The sequence below is a fragment of the Nicotiana sylvestris genome, chromosome 10 (genome assembly GCF_000393655.2).
Source record: "Nicotiana sylvestris chromosome 10, ASM39365v2, whole genome shotgun sequence".
NCBI classification, from domain to species: domain Eukaryota; kingdom Viridiplantae; phylum Streptophyta; class Magnoliopsida; order Solanales; family Solanaceae; genus Nicotiana; species Nicotiana sylvestris.
The window spans coordinates 80,273,361-80,290,617 of NC_091066.1; the positions used below are offsets into that span (position 1 = coordinate 80,273,361).

General features: G+C 38.0%; 1 protein-coding gene across 2 annotated transcripts; it reads left to right on the plus strand.

Moving 5' to 3' along the window:
* The first annotated feature begins 517 nt into the window (after nt 1-517).
* On the plus strand, nt 518-16,250 carry LOC104235126 (uncharacterized). 2 transcript variants are annotated; one of them, XM_009788805.2, is made up of 11 exons: nt 518-805; nt 1,176-1,220; nt 1,300-1,356; nt 1,675-1,744; nt 3,282-3,323; nt 3,485-3,558; nt 4,094-4,164; nt 4,320-4,402; nt 4,532-4,641; nt 14,657-14,719; nt 15,826-16,250. In XM_009788805.2, exons 1-10 carry the CDS (start codon nt 608-610, stop codon nt 14,717-14,719), a joined length of 813 nt encoding a protein of 270 aa, XP_009787107.1. In that variant the 5' UTR covers nt 518-607; the 3' UTR covers nt 15,826-16,250. The 2 variants fall into 2 exon arrangements, with proteins under 2 accessions (XP_009787107.1, XP_070016078.1); XM_070159977.1 differs by lacking the exon at nt 15,826-16,250 and adding an exon at nt 5,492-5,535 and having other exon boundaries at nt 532-805; nt 14,657-14,682.
* The last annotated feature ends 1,007 nt before the right edge of the window (nt 16,251-17,257 follow it).

Genomic DNA, 17,257 nt, shown 5'->3' on the forward strand with positions numbered 1-17,257 from the left:
ATGAAATAATTTGTCTTGGTTGATTGAATCCTGTATGCTTTTTCTTGATGATAGAGAGGACAATATTGGTGTTGCAGCTTTGGATAGTCATGACATCAGAGATAGAAATGAGACTTTTGAATGTGCTATTAGTAATATTTGGAAGACTGTCGAGATTTTATCTGGCCATAAGACAGAAATGAGTAGCTCTTTCATGAGAGAGAAGTGTCATGGGAAGATATTTGGGAGCTAACCAACTTGCTTGATCATATTGACTTTGTATATAATACTAGAAGTTTGAGCAAAAATAGCTCATAGTTTAGCTAGATTTTTTATTCCTGTTGGATTGTACAAGATGCTAAAGTACATTTGTACAATGTGTTATGCTGACGCATTAATGTAAAATTACCAATTTTCGAGAATAATTTAGCAACGAATTAGATATGTTAGGGAGTTAATAATAAAAGATAAAAGAATAGGGTACATTATTAAAAAGGTTGCATACATTAGGGTGCAAAACGCAAATAACTCTCACTTTTGTAACTGGGTCAAGCTCTAAAATCTAATCAAGCTGGGTGCCTTAGATTTCTTCCCAGTTGAAGCTGGATCATTGGCATAAGCAAAAGCTATGTCAAAGAACAACAATGGCGGACCGTGTGTTCAACGAAATCAGGAACATACTTACGATCCAGTGAGATCGTTAAATCGGATGGTGTCGGAGCCTTACTACCTATTTCACTTGCTCGTTTTCTTCTCCTACATCCCCATTCGATTCTCCGCTTCTCAGCTCCTCTCTCCTGCTCGCAACTCTTTCCTTCTTAAACGAGTATTTGCCCTTTCTCTACTTGACTCTCACTTTATTTACATAAGTTTTTATGTATGTGCAGCCATATTGATACAATACAATAGATGATGAGAACGATTTTCCTATGTAATATACTTGTTTGAAACTTTTTCACATTGACTAACCTACCGGGTATGTGCTACCTCCCATCGGCTGCACAAGTACTGGGTAACTTGCGCGCCAAGCTTTAGGCATATATGAAGAAATCACGACTTCGCTAGGATTTGAACCTGAGACGTCTATGGTTTTCTCCCACTGCATTAACCACTAAGCCACACCCTTGGGTAGTTTCAGTTTGTTCACTCATACTTTCATTTGTGCATATGCTGACAATTTGCCGTTTCATTGGCAGGAAATTCAAGTGTTTGTTGCATACTGCGTCTTGGCTGTTGTGAAGGTAAAATTGTGACCTGAAAAGGAGAAATCTATGTATACTTGTTGAATTGACATTGTTGTTTTACTTTTATGCATGACAGATTGTAAAGACAGAAAGCTGGGAATCCTTCATTCATGATACTTTATTTTTTGCTAAGGTTATATTTGTTCTTTTACTCCCTTTATCTTCATATTATTCTGCTATCTGTCATCATGATGCATAATATGTTTTCAAATAACTGAATATGACTCAATTTTGTTCAGAACGAATTACTCCTTGCAAAATATTTTCCTTTTTTGATAACTTGATTTGCAAATCTTTAACTTACTAAGTTTGTGCATACTTGAACATCAAATTTATTATGGGAAATCTGGTTTTAAGTTTTATTACCATTTGCAGCCAAGTGTTCCTTTATAGCTTCCATTAAATTCTTATTATTTATGGTAATATTTAACTCAAAATTGCTTCTTTACAGATTTTCCTTACTGCCATTGCTTTAGTTTTGGATTATCACTTGGCACTCTGGTACACATTGGCATTTTTAGGTGGGTCCTACTCTAGTTTTCAGTTTCCGATAAATCTAGCTGAAATTTGATGGGAAGGTTAAAAAGCACTATGATTGTTGTCATAATGTGATCCATGTATAAGCACTATGAGGAATCTATTTAGTAGATGGATGACTTACTGACTTTCTTAACCTTTCCAATTTCATTGTTACGCTTATTTGATAATATGATGGAGCTAAGACTCGGGTTAGGACAGTAGGAGGCGACTCTGAACACTTTCCAGTTATTACGGGGTTGCACCAAGGGTCTGCGCTCAGCCCATTCCTATTTGCCCTGGTGATGGATGCACTGACTCATCATATTCAAGGGGAGGTTCCATGGTGCATGCTATTTGCTGATGACATTATTCTAATTGACGAGACAAGAGGCGGCGTCAACGAGAGGCTAGAGATTTGGAGACATGCTCTTGAGTCTAAAGGTTTCAAGTTGAGTAGGACGAAGACGGAATACCTCGAGTGCAAATTTGGAGTTGAGCCGACGGAAGCGGGAGTTGAAGTGAGGCTTGACTCTCAAGTCATTCCCAAGAGAGGTAGTTTCAAGTACCTTGGATCGGTTATTCAGGGGATCGGGGAGATTGACGAGGATGTCACACACCGTATAGGGGTGGGGTGGATGAAGTGGAGGTTAGCGTCGGGAGTCTTGTGTGACAAGAAAGTGCCACCGTTACTAAAAGGTAAGTTTTATAGAGCAGTGGTTAGGCCTGCCATGTTGTATGGAACTGAATGTTGGCCGGTAAAGAACTCACACATCCAGAAGATGAAAGTAGCAGAGATGAGGATGTTGAGGTGGATGTGCGGGCATACAAGGATGGATAAGATTAGGAATGAAGATATTCGAGAGAAGGTGGGTGTGGCCCCCATGGAGGACAAGATGCGGGAAGTAAGACTCAGATGGTTCGGGCACATTCAGAGGAGGAGCACTGATGCACCGGTGAGGAGGTGTGAGCGACTGGCTGTAGTGGGCACGCGGAGAGGTAGAGGAAGACCTAAGAAGTATTGGGGAGAGGCGATCAGACAGTACATGGCGCGACTTAGGATTACTGAGGACATGACCCTTGATAGGGAATTATGGAGGTCGAGCATTAAGGTTGTAGGTTAGGGGAGAGTGTGAATATTTCTACAGCACAATAGAGTGAGACTATCCAGTTAGGAGTTAGACTAGGAATGTCATTGGTCGTCTATTGACGCAGGGCTTTACCTTCTAGTTGTATTATACCAGCCATCTATTTCGTATTTCGTATTTCGTATTCTGTATTTCATATTTCATATCTCTTATATATTGTTGTTATTTTTAATACGCATTTTTATGGTACTAATATATCATCTCCTATTGCTTTTTGAGCCGAGGGTCTCCTGGAAACAGCCTCTCTACCCTTCGGGGTAGGGGTAAGGTCTGCGTACATATTACCCTCCCCAGACCCCACTTGTGGGATTATACTGGGTCGTTGTTGTTGTTGTTGCATCTTAACTTGGTAATTTTATCTAATTCTTTCATTGTGTCGATTTCTTCCTTCCAGTTATACACATTATAGCGCAGCAGCCTCCATATGAAGGACTAGGTACTCTTGCTACTCCAATTGTTTGGTTTACCATACTTGGATAAGCTTCCTGTAAGGTTACAATAGTTTTTTCTATAGTTATCTTAGCATAATAAGGTACACGGTGTGTGCTTATAAAAATAAAATAAAAAGGCACACTGAGTGTTAATGTAAATGTCCAGGTTCTTCAAATCATTTGACACCATTGCAGTTGGAGACTTTGCTTACTGAAGGGAATACATCACGCTTTTGGCTGGTTGGTTCTCTGCAGTTTTTTATCGGTATTTTCTACTTAGTGTTGTGGCCCTCTGAAGGTAAAAAAACATAAATGTTTCTATTTTGGTGATTGTGAATGCTTAGGAAATTTGGTGCATACTCTTGAAAGGTAGTTGTGTGAACAGAAACTTACAAGGCCTTTGAAAATCTCCTGTCTGCTATATAAGCTTTTGCGTTATCCTGTATTCCTTGAGTAGTTGAGCAAACAAACTTTGAATGTTCTTGGCTCTGTAATGTTGTCAGCATTATGTTTTTAGCTTTATTCTTGTCGTGCCCAAGTGTTCTCCGTCAATTCATACTCTTTCTTCCATATATCTATTATTTTTTTCAGATTCTTCCGCGTATCTAATACAGAAGCAAACTAGCAAATTTAGTTATAATTCTTTCAAAATTACAATAAATGAATGCGTAGATGGTGCTAAATAGAGCAAGCATGCTGCTTGATTAGAATGTATAACTAATACAATCTCCGTATTTGTTCCCTCTTATACTTTACTGATAGTCACCTTTGGCAGGTCGAATTTCGTGCTTTCTCCACACCGGCTTGTGTATGCACAAGTTCCTTTTTCCCAGAACTCTCAATAACGTGAGTGCTATGCTCCATTATGATCAAAACTATCATACAAACTTAAGAGAGGCATTTTATGAAGTGAAGTTAGTTATTTGCTCACCCAAATTTGAACTTTTTGAGAGCTTCTTTTTTGGTTGGAAATGCACTTTCTTATATATTTTCTTGAACAGATACTCAAACGCAAATTTATCTTTTGGGACTGTTGATATTGGACTCTTCCCTAATGCTGCTGAAAAAATTGGCATTCCTCTTGGTGTGTGATTGTTTACTCTACCGTTACATGTGTTAAGTGAGCTGGATTTATTGGTTTTGTGGTGTTGAAGTGCTAAACCTGTTTTGTTTGACTTTTCTATTGACTGGTTCATTTGGAGATCTAATGCAGGAAGCTTGAACCAACTTCCAGTGTACATTCTATTTGAGAATGCTATAGAGGTTGCACGCTTTCCAGAGTTTGATTCTGAGCCATATGTTTTTGGTCCTACCATTACAAAGGTATTCTCTGCTACCATATTGTGCAACAGTTTCGTCTGCCTTCCTTTTCTTTTTCTAAGCGGATCTCATATATCCTATTGCATATTTAAACTGTTTGCTTCCAATTTGTGCCTTTTTCTGTTTCCGTATATTTGACGTTTATAATTTGTGTCATTGAAACCATCTCCGGCTTGGATGATAGATTGAACCTGCTAAAGACTAATCTTTTCTTCTATAACACATCTTGCACAGTTCTGGATATAGTAAATATGCACAACTGATCAGCGAAATTCAATTGGCTCCCACTATTTTCCCTTCTTTTTGTTCCTGCATCCCCTTATTGCTTTCCTAGTCTTAGGACTAGCCAATGTTAGCCTAAGTCCAGTTCCCTACAAAAAGCTTTCATACATGACTCGTATAGTGGACCCTTCCTTGAGTAAGCCTGGGAACCCGTAAGAAGATAAGTAGAGTCACATTCTCCCGGTTAACATCTGATCACAAATTAGGTAATTGTGTGCTGGTGAAGATTTGGGCTACTTTATAATCTGGTCCAACTAATTTTTGCCGCAACAATATGTTAAATAATTCTTCTCTACTCAGGACAAGGCAAGTAAATATTCCAAGTAAATACAGAATATATCTGATATCCTAGTTCAATGAATATAAGATGTTTTTTTTTGGTAATAAAGATAGATATGGTATTAAGCAAACATATGCGTACAGAGATGTTGGTGCCCAGGTAGCACCATATTACAAACTAAGTCATTACTAGTACTAGCTATATTGTTTGTAGTATCCCTAACGAATTTATCATTACAACAGCCAAAAAAGTTTGAGATTATGTGAGAGTTACTCCTTTCATGCACTGCAGGTCATTGATCTGGCAAGGCCCATGCACTAAGCGGCAGTGAGCATGTAGTTGATACACCTTGCTTGTCTTCATCCCATATTTTTTTAACAAAATGTGGTGCTTGTTCAAAAACCTGTATTGTAGAATTCCCTTCCAAAAAGCTTCCTGAATTTGCTAGTTGATCTACTAATCTATTTTGTTCTCTGTACGCATGGCTAACTATTGGATCATGTAGCTTCCCCAGCAGGTGCCTGCAGTCAGTCAATAGATTAGCATATATTAAATCCTTAGAATCAATCTCCTCGTGAAGTGGCATCAGGTTGTGTAGTACCGCCAATGTAAGTCCCTGTAATAATGCATATATTTCTGTGGCAATAGTCGATTGAGAAGGTATGTTACCTGAGAAACCTAGAATCCAGTTCCCATTTTGATCCCTAATTATTCCTCCAATACCATTTCTATTGGATTCTGATGAGTGTGCCCCATCAGTATTTAGCTTATATATGTTAGGTTTTGATGGTATCCATTTTAGGGGAACCCTGACACGTCGTTGTATTTTATGTTGTGAAGCAACTAGGTAATAAAATTCAGTTGCTTGTTGTGTAGTAAATTGAAGATTAATAGATTTATGCATGCCTTCATGAACATTCTTGTTTCTGGTGATCCAAATGTTCCACAAACTTAAAGGTAAATAAGTACGTGGATTTAGATTGTACGGTAATTTATGGTCTTTGTAATTAACTAAAGGAAATAGTCATTCTTGTGGTGTATTGAAAGTATGCAAACTATTTATATATCTTCCCATACCCATTTCATTCCAGTAATTTTTCGCATTAACATAGGTTAGAAATAGATGACTTAAAGATTCGTCTGCTTCAGGACAGTACGCACATTCCGCGTTAGTAATAATGTTGAGATGTTGCAGAAATTGAAATGTTGGTAGCCTATTATGATTAAGTAACTAAATGAAATATCTAATTTTGGGATGTACAGATAGGTCCCATATCCACTTGAAATGAAATATTGCATTATGGTTATCAGTGGGTTGATTTTTCAAGGCTTTGTACATTGATTTAACCATAAATTTTCCATCATTTGTTAAAGCCCAGAAATACTATCAGCTTTTTTATTGTAAGTGGAAATGTAAGGAGTCATTATTAGATTTTTTATGTCATTTGTAAGTTGAAAAGGCAATACAAGTATTGGAATTGTAGATTGACTCAATTTTTATTTTTTGATGTGTCAAAGGAAAAGGCCCGCTTATTAATGAACGAACAGTAAGCCCAGCCTTTACCCACGTGTCGTCCCAAAAATTAATGTGTGCACCTGTTCCAATTTGCCATTGTAATCCTAATTGACAATATTGCCAACCTTTTAGTATGTTACGCCAAGTTGTGGAGTGATTGCTAGAGATGATAAATGTACGAATTTATTGATTAATACTTTTGCCCAAAGATTTTGGGGTGAATGGAAGACTCTCCATGCTAGACTTGCAAGTAATGCCTTGTTCTTTTGATGAAGGCTCTGAATTCCTAAGCCTCTTATTTCTCTAGGTGTTGTAATTTTCCTCCATTTTACAAGATGCATTTTTTTTCCTTGTTGTGGTAGTTCCCCATAGAAAATTACGCTGGTACTGTTCCATCTTACTAAGAATGGTTGTAGGAATGTGAATATATTTCATAATGTGATTTGGCAAGTTATTGAGGGTTGAATTGATTAGTGTAGCTCGTCCTGCCATAGTAAGGAAATTGGTTTTCCATCCTGCCAGTCTAGATTTAAAATTATCTAATAGGAATTGAAAGTCAGTCTTTTTTTTTTGGCGTGATTGGAACATTGAGAATCCTAAATACTTACCAAAATTTGTTCCTTCCTTTACTTGGAAGCATTCTATTGCAAAGTTTCTATCATTTATTGTACAGATTTTTGAAAAGAATAATTTTGATTTCTCAAAATTTATTCTTTGGCCTGAATGTTTGCTAAAATGATTGATTACATCTATAATAGCATTGCAACTTTTAGTAGTAATTTTTTAAAAAAGTATAATATCATCTGCAAAGAAAAGATGTGAGAGTTGTGGGCCTTTTTTTGCAATATTGATTGGTTGCCATTGTAGATATTCTACAGACAAGGTAATGCTACGTGAAAACATTTCCATGCACATTATAAACAAGTATAGTGATAACGGATCACCCTGTCGAATGTCTCTGGATGGTGAGAAATAAGGAGTACGTGATCCATTAATGAGAATTGAAGTTGAGGTTGTAGTAACGCAAGACATGATTAACTAAATCATAGATGGAGGGATATTAAAGTAGAGGAGTGTTTTCCTAATAAACGACCATTCCAGTCGATCGAAAGCTTTTTCAAGATCTAATTTTAGTAGCATATAACTATTTTTCCTTTAATTTTCGCAAAATGATTTAAAGCTTCTTGGACTATTATGGCATTGTCAGAAGCTCGTTTGCCCTGTTGAAAACTAGTTTGTGTTCGTCCTATTATTGCAAAGATAATAGGCTTAAGTTTATTGACAATGATTTTAGTTATAATCTTGTAAGTGGTGTTACAAAGACTTATTGGCCTAAATTGTTAGATGGTCTGTGCATGCCTCACTTTTGGTATGAGCATATGTATGTTTGATTTAGTATTGGTGGTATAATCCTAGTATTAAAAATTTCGCGACAAAATTGTTTAACCTTGTTACCTACGTCAGGCCAGTACTTTTGATAAAAGAAAGGATGAAGTCCATCTGGACCAGGTGCTTTATAGGGACCAAAACTAGGGACCAAAACTGAATATGGCCTAAGTAATTTCATTGTCTTTGAGAGGTTCGTCTAGAGTCTGATGGTCTATAAGATTTAGTAAATTAGAGTTTGAGTCAATGTTAACAGTAGTTGAGTGGTCTTGCTCAGTGGTGAAAGATTCTTATAATAAATGAGTATATGTTCTTGAATGTCCTTTTGGTCATAACTCCATTTACCTACCGAATCTCTCGGGGAAGTTATTCTATTTCTCCTACGTCTATGTAAAGTAGACATATGGAAAATTTTTGTATTGGTATCCCCTTCATTAAGCCATGTCACCCGTGATTTTAATTTCCAAAAGTCTTCCTTTATTCTAAGGATACTACTAAATTCAGTAGTCAGTTGTACTTCTAAGTTTTGTAGGAAACAACTAGTTGGATAGTGGATAGAAGATTGTATTCCTGCTAGCCTAGCTAGTATTTTCCTCTTACGATTAAAAATGTTCCCAAAGGTAGTATGATTCCAAGATGTGACTATTTCCTGGAATTTAGTAATGGTTTCCATGAGGGGCGGTGTATCAGCCCATGTGTTGTGTACCAAATGATGAAATTGTGGGTGTGACATCCGCATGGTTTCAAATCTAAAGATTTTATTAGAAGAATGTCTTTTAGTTTCTAAAGTTATTAGTAATGGACAGTGGTCAGAGTATGTTCGAGGTAAATGTTGCACTGTAGCCTCAGGGTACATATTAATCCAGTCATAATTTGCAAAAAAGCGATCAAGTCTTTCTAGAATTGTATGACCATTTTTACGTTTATTTGTTCATGTGAAACGACTACCTCTAAAACCTAAGTCTATTAACTTGCAATAATTAATACAATTTGCAAATTTGTCTGCCCTAGTAACACTAATAGGAAGCCCTCCAAACTTTTCTCGTGAATATAAAATCTCATTGAAGTCTCCCCCTATTAGCCATGGATAATTAAAATTTTCATGCAAATTCATTAAGTTGTCCCAAAGCAAATCACGTAATTGGTAAGAATTACTAGCATAAATTGCCGATAAAAGCCATTTAGGTTTAGTGGGACATACCTGGACAAGGCAGTGAATTTCTTGTTCAGACATCCTCAATTCCTCAACAACAATTAAAGCTTCATTCCATAGCACAACCAAACCTCCTACGAGGCCATTAGCGGACACCTGGGCCATGTTAGTGAAATTGAAAGTCTGACGGACTTGTCGTGACCCCGGTTCGCCCTCCGTGAACCATCGTGACGGCACCTAGTCTCTACGACTAGGTAAGCCTAAAATGCGGAAGATAAACCAATTTGCAGAAGAAAAACAATTTAAAACAGTAATAGAGTAATAAAACAGCGTTTAAAAGTGCCGCTCGGCATACATAATATTAACTCTCAAAAACTAATACTTTTTCCCAAAACCCGGAAACCCATGAATCACAAGCTACGAATATAATAAAAATGCTCTAACTCCGGAATGTCTACATCAACAGAAAAGATAGAAGGGCTATCACTACAAGATAGAATGGAAAGGGACTCCTTGGTCTGCGGACGCCGCAGATATACCTCGAAGTCTCTGGAGCAGTCGCCTCGCCTCAAGGGTGATAGGATTGGGTCGAAGTACCTGGATCTGCACATGAAAAACATGTGCAGAAAGGGCATGAGTACACCACAACGGTACTCAATAAGTGCCAAGCCTAACCTCGGTCGGGTAATGACGAGGAAGGTCAGGGCCCTACTGAGATAGAATAAAAATATAAGGTATGACAGAATAAGATAAGCAGTACAGTTGAAAGCTAACAATAAGAATTTAATACAGGAAAATAAGGAACTCAATAACTGAAACAGAGGCAAAAACAATCACAAGGAAATACCACTCTTCACAAGGATAATAATCGGGAATCTCTCAGTATCCCGAGGATCTCTAAGTACCCTCAATATATATACCAGGGATCTCTCGGTATCCTCAATATATGCTAGGAATCTCTTGGTATCCCGAGGATCTTTTGGTATCCTCAATATACGTGCTAGGGATCTCTCGGTATCGCGCACCTCAGCTCAAATCATAAATTCGTGCAAGGGATCTCCCGGGATGCCGTCCCGTAGTCCCAAAGTAAAACATGCATCAACAACACAAGGAATACTCAATTAAGCTCAATTTCGTACCAAGTAAACAGATAATTCTAACCTAACATGCTTCACATAATGCAATTAAGGCCGTTTAAGCAATTTAGTCAATTAAACATGCTTTTCTAAGCTAACAACAGGCTTAAATTGCAAGTAGTATAAAACAGGAAAAGGAAGACAATTGAAATTACTTAAAAAAAAACGGGTTTTCAATAATTAGCTCAAGTACGCACTCGTCACCTCACGTACAAGACATTTCAATTATCAAATATACCAAATCCTAAGGGGAAGGTCCCCCACACAAGGTTAGGCAAGTCACTTACCTCGAACCAGCTCAAATCAATCTGAAACCACGCTCTTGCCACGAGTACTCGACTCCAAATGGCCCAAATCTATTCAATACAATTGCATAATGTAAATAACACTTCAAGTAACTGATTCTACAATTAAATTCTGAGCTAATACGCGAAATTAGGTAAAATGACCAAAATGCCCCTCGGGCCCACGGCTCGGAATCGGGTGAAATTTACATTTTCAGAAACCCCGTACTCTCACGAGTCTATACATAACAAGAACACTGAAATCGAAGTTCAATTGGCCCCTCAAATATCCATGTTAAGGTCTCTTAATCTTAAGCCCTAATTACCCATTTGTTTCAAATTTTTCACCACTAATTAGGTCTTTAATCATATATAAACGAGTTATGAAGTCAAAAATGTTAGTGTGTTTCTAGAAGGATTGCTAGAACTGCCCTATAATTATCTAACACAGATCTAAAATGGCGCCTAAGCTCTGGATTGTGAGAACCCCTACAGTTCCAGACTATAAGATTCATGATATTAGAAATGTTGGTCGTGACTGGTGGAGTTGGAATCAGGGGATTGACAACAGTTGTTGTCATGTGATCCTGATACTCCATGACGGGAGGAAGTTGACGAAGAGTCGGAATTATCACCATCGAATATTTTCCTGCTTCGCGATTTGTTGTTACACGAAAGTTCAGTCTGCATGAGATCATTTCTGGAGGACACTTTAGGATGAATTTTTTTTCGTACTGTTCCTTTAGGTTGTAGAGATGAATTCCTTTTAACCATAAGAACTCTGTCCTTGTCTCCCCCAACTCCGCCAGAATCTCCGCTAATTCCTGCCTTGTTTGCATGTCTAGTTCGTTGGGAGATAGAGGTAGAGTGGATGGTGAACTTTCTTGTGGTGACAGTGTCTCGCTCGGGCTGCTGGGACTGGAGTATGGAGAAAAAGGGTTGAAGGAGTTGAGGTGTTGGAACCATGGAGCATAAATCTGCCACATGTGATGTGGAGGTAAAATGGCAGTAGATTGGTCATTGAGGTGGGAATCGGAATCTGGGGATGCATGGGGTAATTCCACTAGTGGGGATTCGATGTTGATGCTTGATGCTCTAATAGCAGTGGAGTTTGAGTGTTGTACCATTGATTTTGAGCGTAACCCTCCATCCCCAATCTCATCCCCTCTGTGACTATTTCCGCAAAGTGTGTGGGATTCTGAACAAGGAGAACAACTTCCTGATTGTTGAGTTCCATTGTGAACACAAGAGCGTAGCCCTGTAATCCCATCTCCAACCACGATTGAAGCGGAAGATCCATCGTGTTGGGTTGAGATGTGTAGACTAGTGGTGTGTTTATGTGTGGGAGTTGTGGGCCTTGCATATTCAGGTGTGGAAGATGAAAGAAGTGATTGTTGTCTAGGTTCCTTAGGTAAGTTGGGTTGTGATATGCTGGGAATGTTGGTCGTTGCATTTTGATTTAGTGTAGAAAGGGAAGGTGGTGCAGTGATAATATGAGGTTCTTGGCAGTCGTGGCAGTGTTATTTAGAGAAGAAATTATTAAATTAGCAGAGTTATTTTGTGTTTTAATTATGGGATCCTGGTGGGTATCACATGCAAAGTAATTATTAGGTTTGTATGGGAAATGAGGTAGGCTAGGGGCGTAGGCTACTGTAGCATGCAACTCATTGTTGCTGCTATCTACGTGGATCCTAGAGGGCTCTTTTATGGCTTGTGAATAGGAAGCCTTGGCTTCTGATGATTGATCAGTATTGCTATGATGTGGAAGGTGTATCTGATGTGGCGTGTTTAAGTTAGTAGGCGTGCTCTGATCTTTAATGCCTAGTAGCGATATAGGAGATGGATTATTATGGGAAGATGTAGAAAATTTGTTATTGGAGGGTATGGTCTGTGGCCCTATGAGTTCTATTGAGGAGTAGGTATTAGTTTTGTCGTGTTCAGATTTAATAGTGGTCTTAGTCCGTCACTTAGTGGGCTTGTTGAATTTATTTTATCCAAGTCCATATAATTACCCATATGATTTTCTAACTCAGTTAATCCATTGAATTTGTTACTAAGTAGGTTAGTATTTTGTGATTGTTGGAGGGCCACTGGAGGCCTAGTAGCGAAAGTAGACTTACCTGTAGTCATTTGTTGCCCTGGCTTCACCGCCACCTGCGCCGCCCTATTGTTGACTGTGTTGCGACTGTTGGTGTGGCGTTGCAAAGGTTTCTTTGGAATACTTACTATTTTCCACTCTGTTTCTTGAGTTGAGTCATTTTGGGTTGATGTTGAAGAGTTGCTAGTAGGTTGAGTTGGTGATTGTTGTTGTGTAAAAAGACAGTTATAATTTGCATGACCAAACTATCCACATCTTGTGCATAATAGATTAAGTTCCTCGTATAGTAGCATCTGCTTGTGATGTCCTATGAGGATATGGGATTTGAGTGGTTTTTCTAGTAGAACTTCGATACATATACGCGCATACCTGCCCCTAGTGGTAGATGAGGTGCAGGCATCCACCTTTAATAACTGTCCCAACTTAGATCCCACCTTTTGTAATATTTGCTCGTCATAAAACTCAGTAGGAAGTTCCGGTAAACGAACCCATATGGCTGAGTATGTGAGTTGTGTAGATGATGCTATGAATTTTGGCTCCCATTGTCTAACTGATAGAAAATGATTTAGAACAAACCAGGGACCTCCATGTAGTGCCTAAGCATGTTCTCTTCTTTTTGAAATTTAATGAGGAAGAAGTCAGAGCCTAGATCAATGAGGGGTAGATCTTCGGTTGGATTCCATAAGGCAAGAAGCTTGTTTTGTAGTAGGTGATGTGCTATCTTACTACCAAATACCTTAACTATTACTAAGTATTTCCATGGTGTATATAAACGGCATTTGTCTTCCGTAGTGATCGGTACAAAAATGTCGTCATCTTGATTGCTGTGAAGGCTTTCATCCAATAGATCCAGTGCGTAGTTCATACTCTGTTGTATATGAGGAGTTGTTGTGGGGTGTTTATTAGAGATTAGGGTTTGAAGGAAAGAGGGTGAAGGTGTGATTGGTGTTGTATCATCAATTTGCATCGAGCCTATATCTGGCGGTTCATTTATTGTCTTGTTGTAAGAAGCTTTTGTTGTAGAGTCATTCACTGCTGGTTGAATTTGGTATGTTTGCTGTATATGATTATAGTTTATGAAGAAAAGCAGTATAACAGGAAGTAGTATTGGAGTTTTAGAGAGAGAAACTCTCACATCTTTCTAAAGTTTGTGCAGAGCTGAAGGAAAAATGAATATAAGATGTTATGAATCTCAGATACATTCTAATATATGACTTCATTAATCCTTTTGACTTTTAATAAATTCTACTAAAAGATCAAACACAGCCACAATATGAGGCTTTCTGCCAAAATAACTCTTCATTAATATTTTTTCTCCTCCACCAGTGCAATTACGTGGAATGGAACAATGGAGCACTTCCCTCTTCCTAGCCTTATACCACCTTAGATCTCCAAGTGATTCTTTTATGCGATTGTTGTGAATTTTTTATCAAAGAAATATTTCTCTGGGCTTGTTGACCTACTAGCACACTCAATCCATCAGCATTTTATATATGTGTGTTTACTTTGAATATTTGGTTTTCAAACTTCACAATTAAATTATTTAAAAATATTTTGATAAAAACAAATTGAATTAACAGAAAGAGATAAACAACTAACAAATAGGAAAGTAAAGCATAGTGAATAAGTCATACACAGTTCAGCCTCGTGATTGTTAAATTTAGTGGCGAGAAAACAAGGTTAGTTTTGCTCTCCGAGCTATATTTGTTTGTTCTGAAGCATGATACTTAGCAATACCGTATTCCTTCTTTAGTGAAAATAGAGGTACTTGAATTTGGCATCTTAGAATCAGTTTTAACTTTTCCTTCTCGAGATTTCAGTTATCTGTATTCTGTTAATGCTGGAATTCTGTGCTGATGACATTTGCAAGTTCTTTATTGCAGAAACTTCTTTGTGGCCGTTTTGAGCTTGACAAAAGACTTCTGGATTATGTAAATGGAAAATAGGTAACGATGACCCGCAATTGCTTGAGAACCTTAAATAATGTAACAATTATTCTCAATGCCTCAACTTACATGCTCTCCATCACTGTGTATATGTAATCTTCTTTGCTGCTTGTGTTCGTTCTCAGAACCTTCTAGACTTGTTGAACATAATGTTTTCTTGGATTCTTCATGCCTTGGTACAATTCTCGTGATACTGCTTCCAGAGGGTGTATTTCTCATACTTCTAAAGCTTCATGCTTCTGTCTCTTGTTAAGTGGGTTATAAGTAGTCATCTTATAGATTTGAACAAACACAAATTTTCACCTATTAATTTGCATATACTATTTGTCTGCGTCATATGTCAGACTGAAACTCGCTCATGAAAGTGCTAGGTAGCTATTATCATGAAAAGAAAAACACATGTAGACCCTACGACACAACGTCAAGTAGTTCCTGCTCTTGCTTTATTTTGGGTGAAGTGAGAATTGTATCTTTGCTTGAACAACATCCCTATTTATTTGAAAATATATAGTTTTGTCTCCATCCAACGCATATTATCTAATCCCTTGCATAGCAGTAAGTTCAAATCCGCTTACTTCCTGAACCCTTGGAACAACTCAATATCTTGTTTGCTATCTTTTTTCCTTGGAAGCATCTTTGTTCAGTGAAAAAAATATGTTACCTGCTAGAGAATGCATTTTTGACCTCTCTTCTTCACCCTGTTCTCATTTGATCATCAAAGTTAGGTACTTGTATGGGGGGACTTTGTTCATCCAATAAAATGTAGTAGACCTATATTGTCATTAAACATAGGAACTATCCCCATTGTGTCGCATTTTACCCCAATGATAGAATGAATTGCTTGATTCCTTGTTTTATGTGTTTCATGTTTGGCATACTCTGGAACAAACAATTTAGGTTATCATTTGTCAAACATTGTTTCTCTAATTCATGGGGTTGTGAAACTACCATTTGTTATGCTCTGTAGATATATTTATTACCTTTAGCCTGAGAGAATTACTGCTTCGCAGTTAGGAATGAGATATGCTAATTTTAAGTTTATTCATGTTTTAACCCTTGTAAATGAATGTTTGGTTAACCAAAAAATGCATGGAACATTCCTGCAGGTCAAACATGAACAGTATTTGCTGTCTTCCTTTTGTTTCATCTGAGCGTTGGGCTTTTGACCTTCCAACCCCAATAGAAGATGTTATTCATTCTCATTCGGTTTCTCAAGCTACTTAATCGCTTCTGTTCTTCCTTCAAATTTCCTGTCAAAACTGTAGGCAAACATGTTAAGGGTGCTGGATCAGAGATATGATTCATACTTGACATAGTTAAAAGAGGGAAATGAGAACCTTATTATGCTGCAGTCATTAGGTCACTGGTTTTGGATTTGTACACTGCAGTTCAAATAGTGCCTTTTTGACCACAGGGAAACAATTTTTTTTTTCTCAGTTTTTCAAGTTCCTTTGATTCGGATGCATGCAAGTGAATGACATAAAACCTGCGTCTGGAAGTTTTCTATATATCTATTGTTTGGTTAAAATTATTGAACTGGATCGTATTTGCTTCTCATTTGGCTAGTATTGGATCTAGTGCCGAAAGAAGGTGAAATGTCAATAATTCTATTCCAAATTATACAAAACGTTATAAAAAACAAGTTCAAACAGAAAAACAAAAAATGTTCTTTTCTATAGTTCTAAATTTTCACTTCACAGAAACAAAATGTGTAATGTAACTCCTATCGCCTTCCCTTTGTATTTAACTGTTGTTCATTAATAATATTAATTAGTTATTGTATATTGTATAAAATAACATTTATTAGCGACTGTATTTGGATTCAAGTGTTGTTCATTAGTAATATTACTTACTTATTGTGTATAATGGAGTAACATTTAGGGTGAATTACACTAAATACCCTTGTAATATGAAGCAGTTGCAATATATCCTTATTTTAAAACCAAACACTTGGCCCAGTTGGTTTGGAGGGCATTCATCCATACTGTCATGGACTGCTTTCCAGACACGCCCCATGACCCCTTGGTCGCGCCCCATGGCGGCCTAGCAAGTCTCACAATGCCTAGCGCCATGGTCGGCCCCGTGGTCTTGGCTGGGCCAAGTGACAAGCGCGCATGCGCCTCTGTCGCCCTACCGATGCCTCTCGCCAGCGGCTGGCCAATGACAACAGCGTCGTGCGCACTGACAATGTCGAGCGCACAGATCCTGATGCCTCGCTAGTGCCCAGCTGCAGGCCCATTCCAGCAGCGCCTCGCGCACAGACCCTGATGCCAAGCACCAGCGCCCAGCCTCAGGCAAACACAACAAGTGTCGTGTGCGCCAACAACACCGCGCGCGCAGACCCTGACCCGCAAGACAAAGTTGCTGCCATCGGACTTGTTTCTACATTGTAATAAACTAAGTCCTTTTCATTGTAATTATAGGCTAGTTCACATCATTTTCATTCAGTGTGCTTCTACAGCTTTATTAGGACTAGTCATGTAACTTTGGTTTATTTTTTTTAAGCATTATTAGGGGGGATCAAGTAATCAATTTTTT

Coding starts and splice junctions, on each gene's coding strand:
- LOC104235126 (XM_009788805.2), top strand. CDS start 608: ATGTCAAAGAACAACAATGGCGGACCGTGTGTTCAACGAAATCAGGAA. Junction 1,357..1,674: donor ATACTTTATTTTTTGCTAAG/GTTATATTTGTT, acceptor GCTTCTTTACAG/ATTTTCCTTACTGCCATTGC. Junction 1,745..3,281: donor GTACACATTGGCATTTTTAG/GTGGGTCCTACT, acceptor TCTTCCTTCCAG/TTATACACATTATAGCGCAG.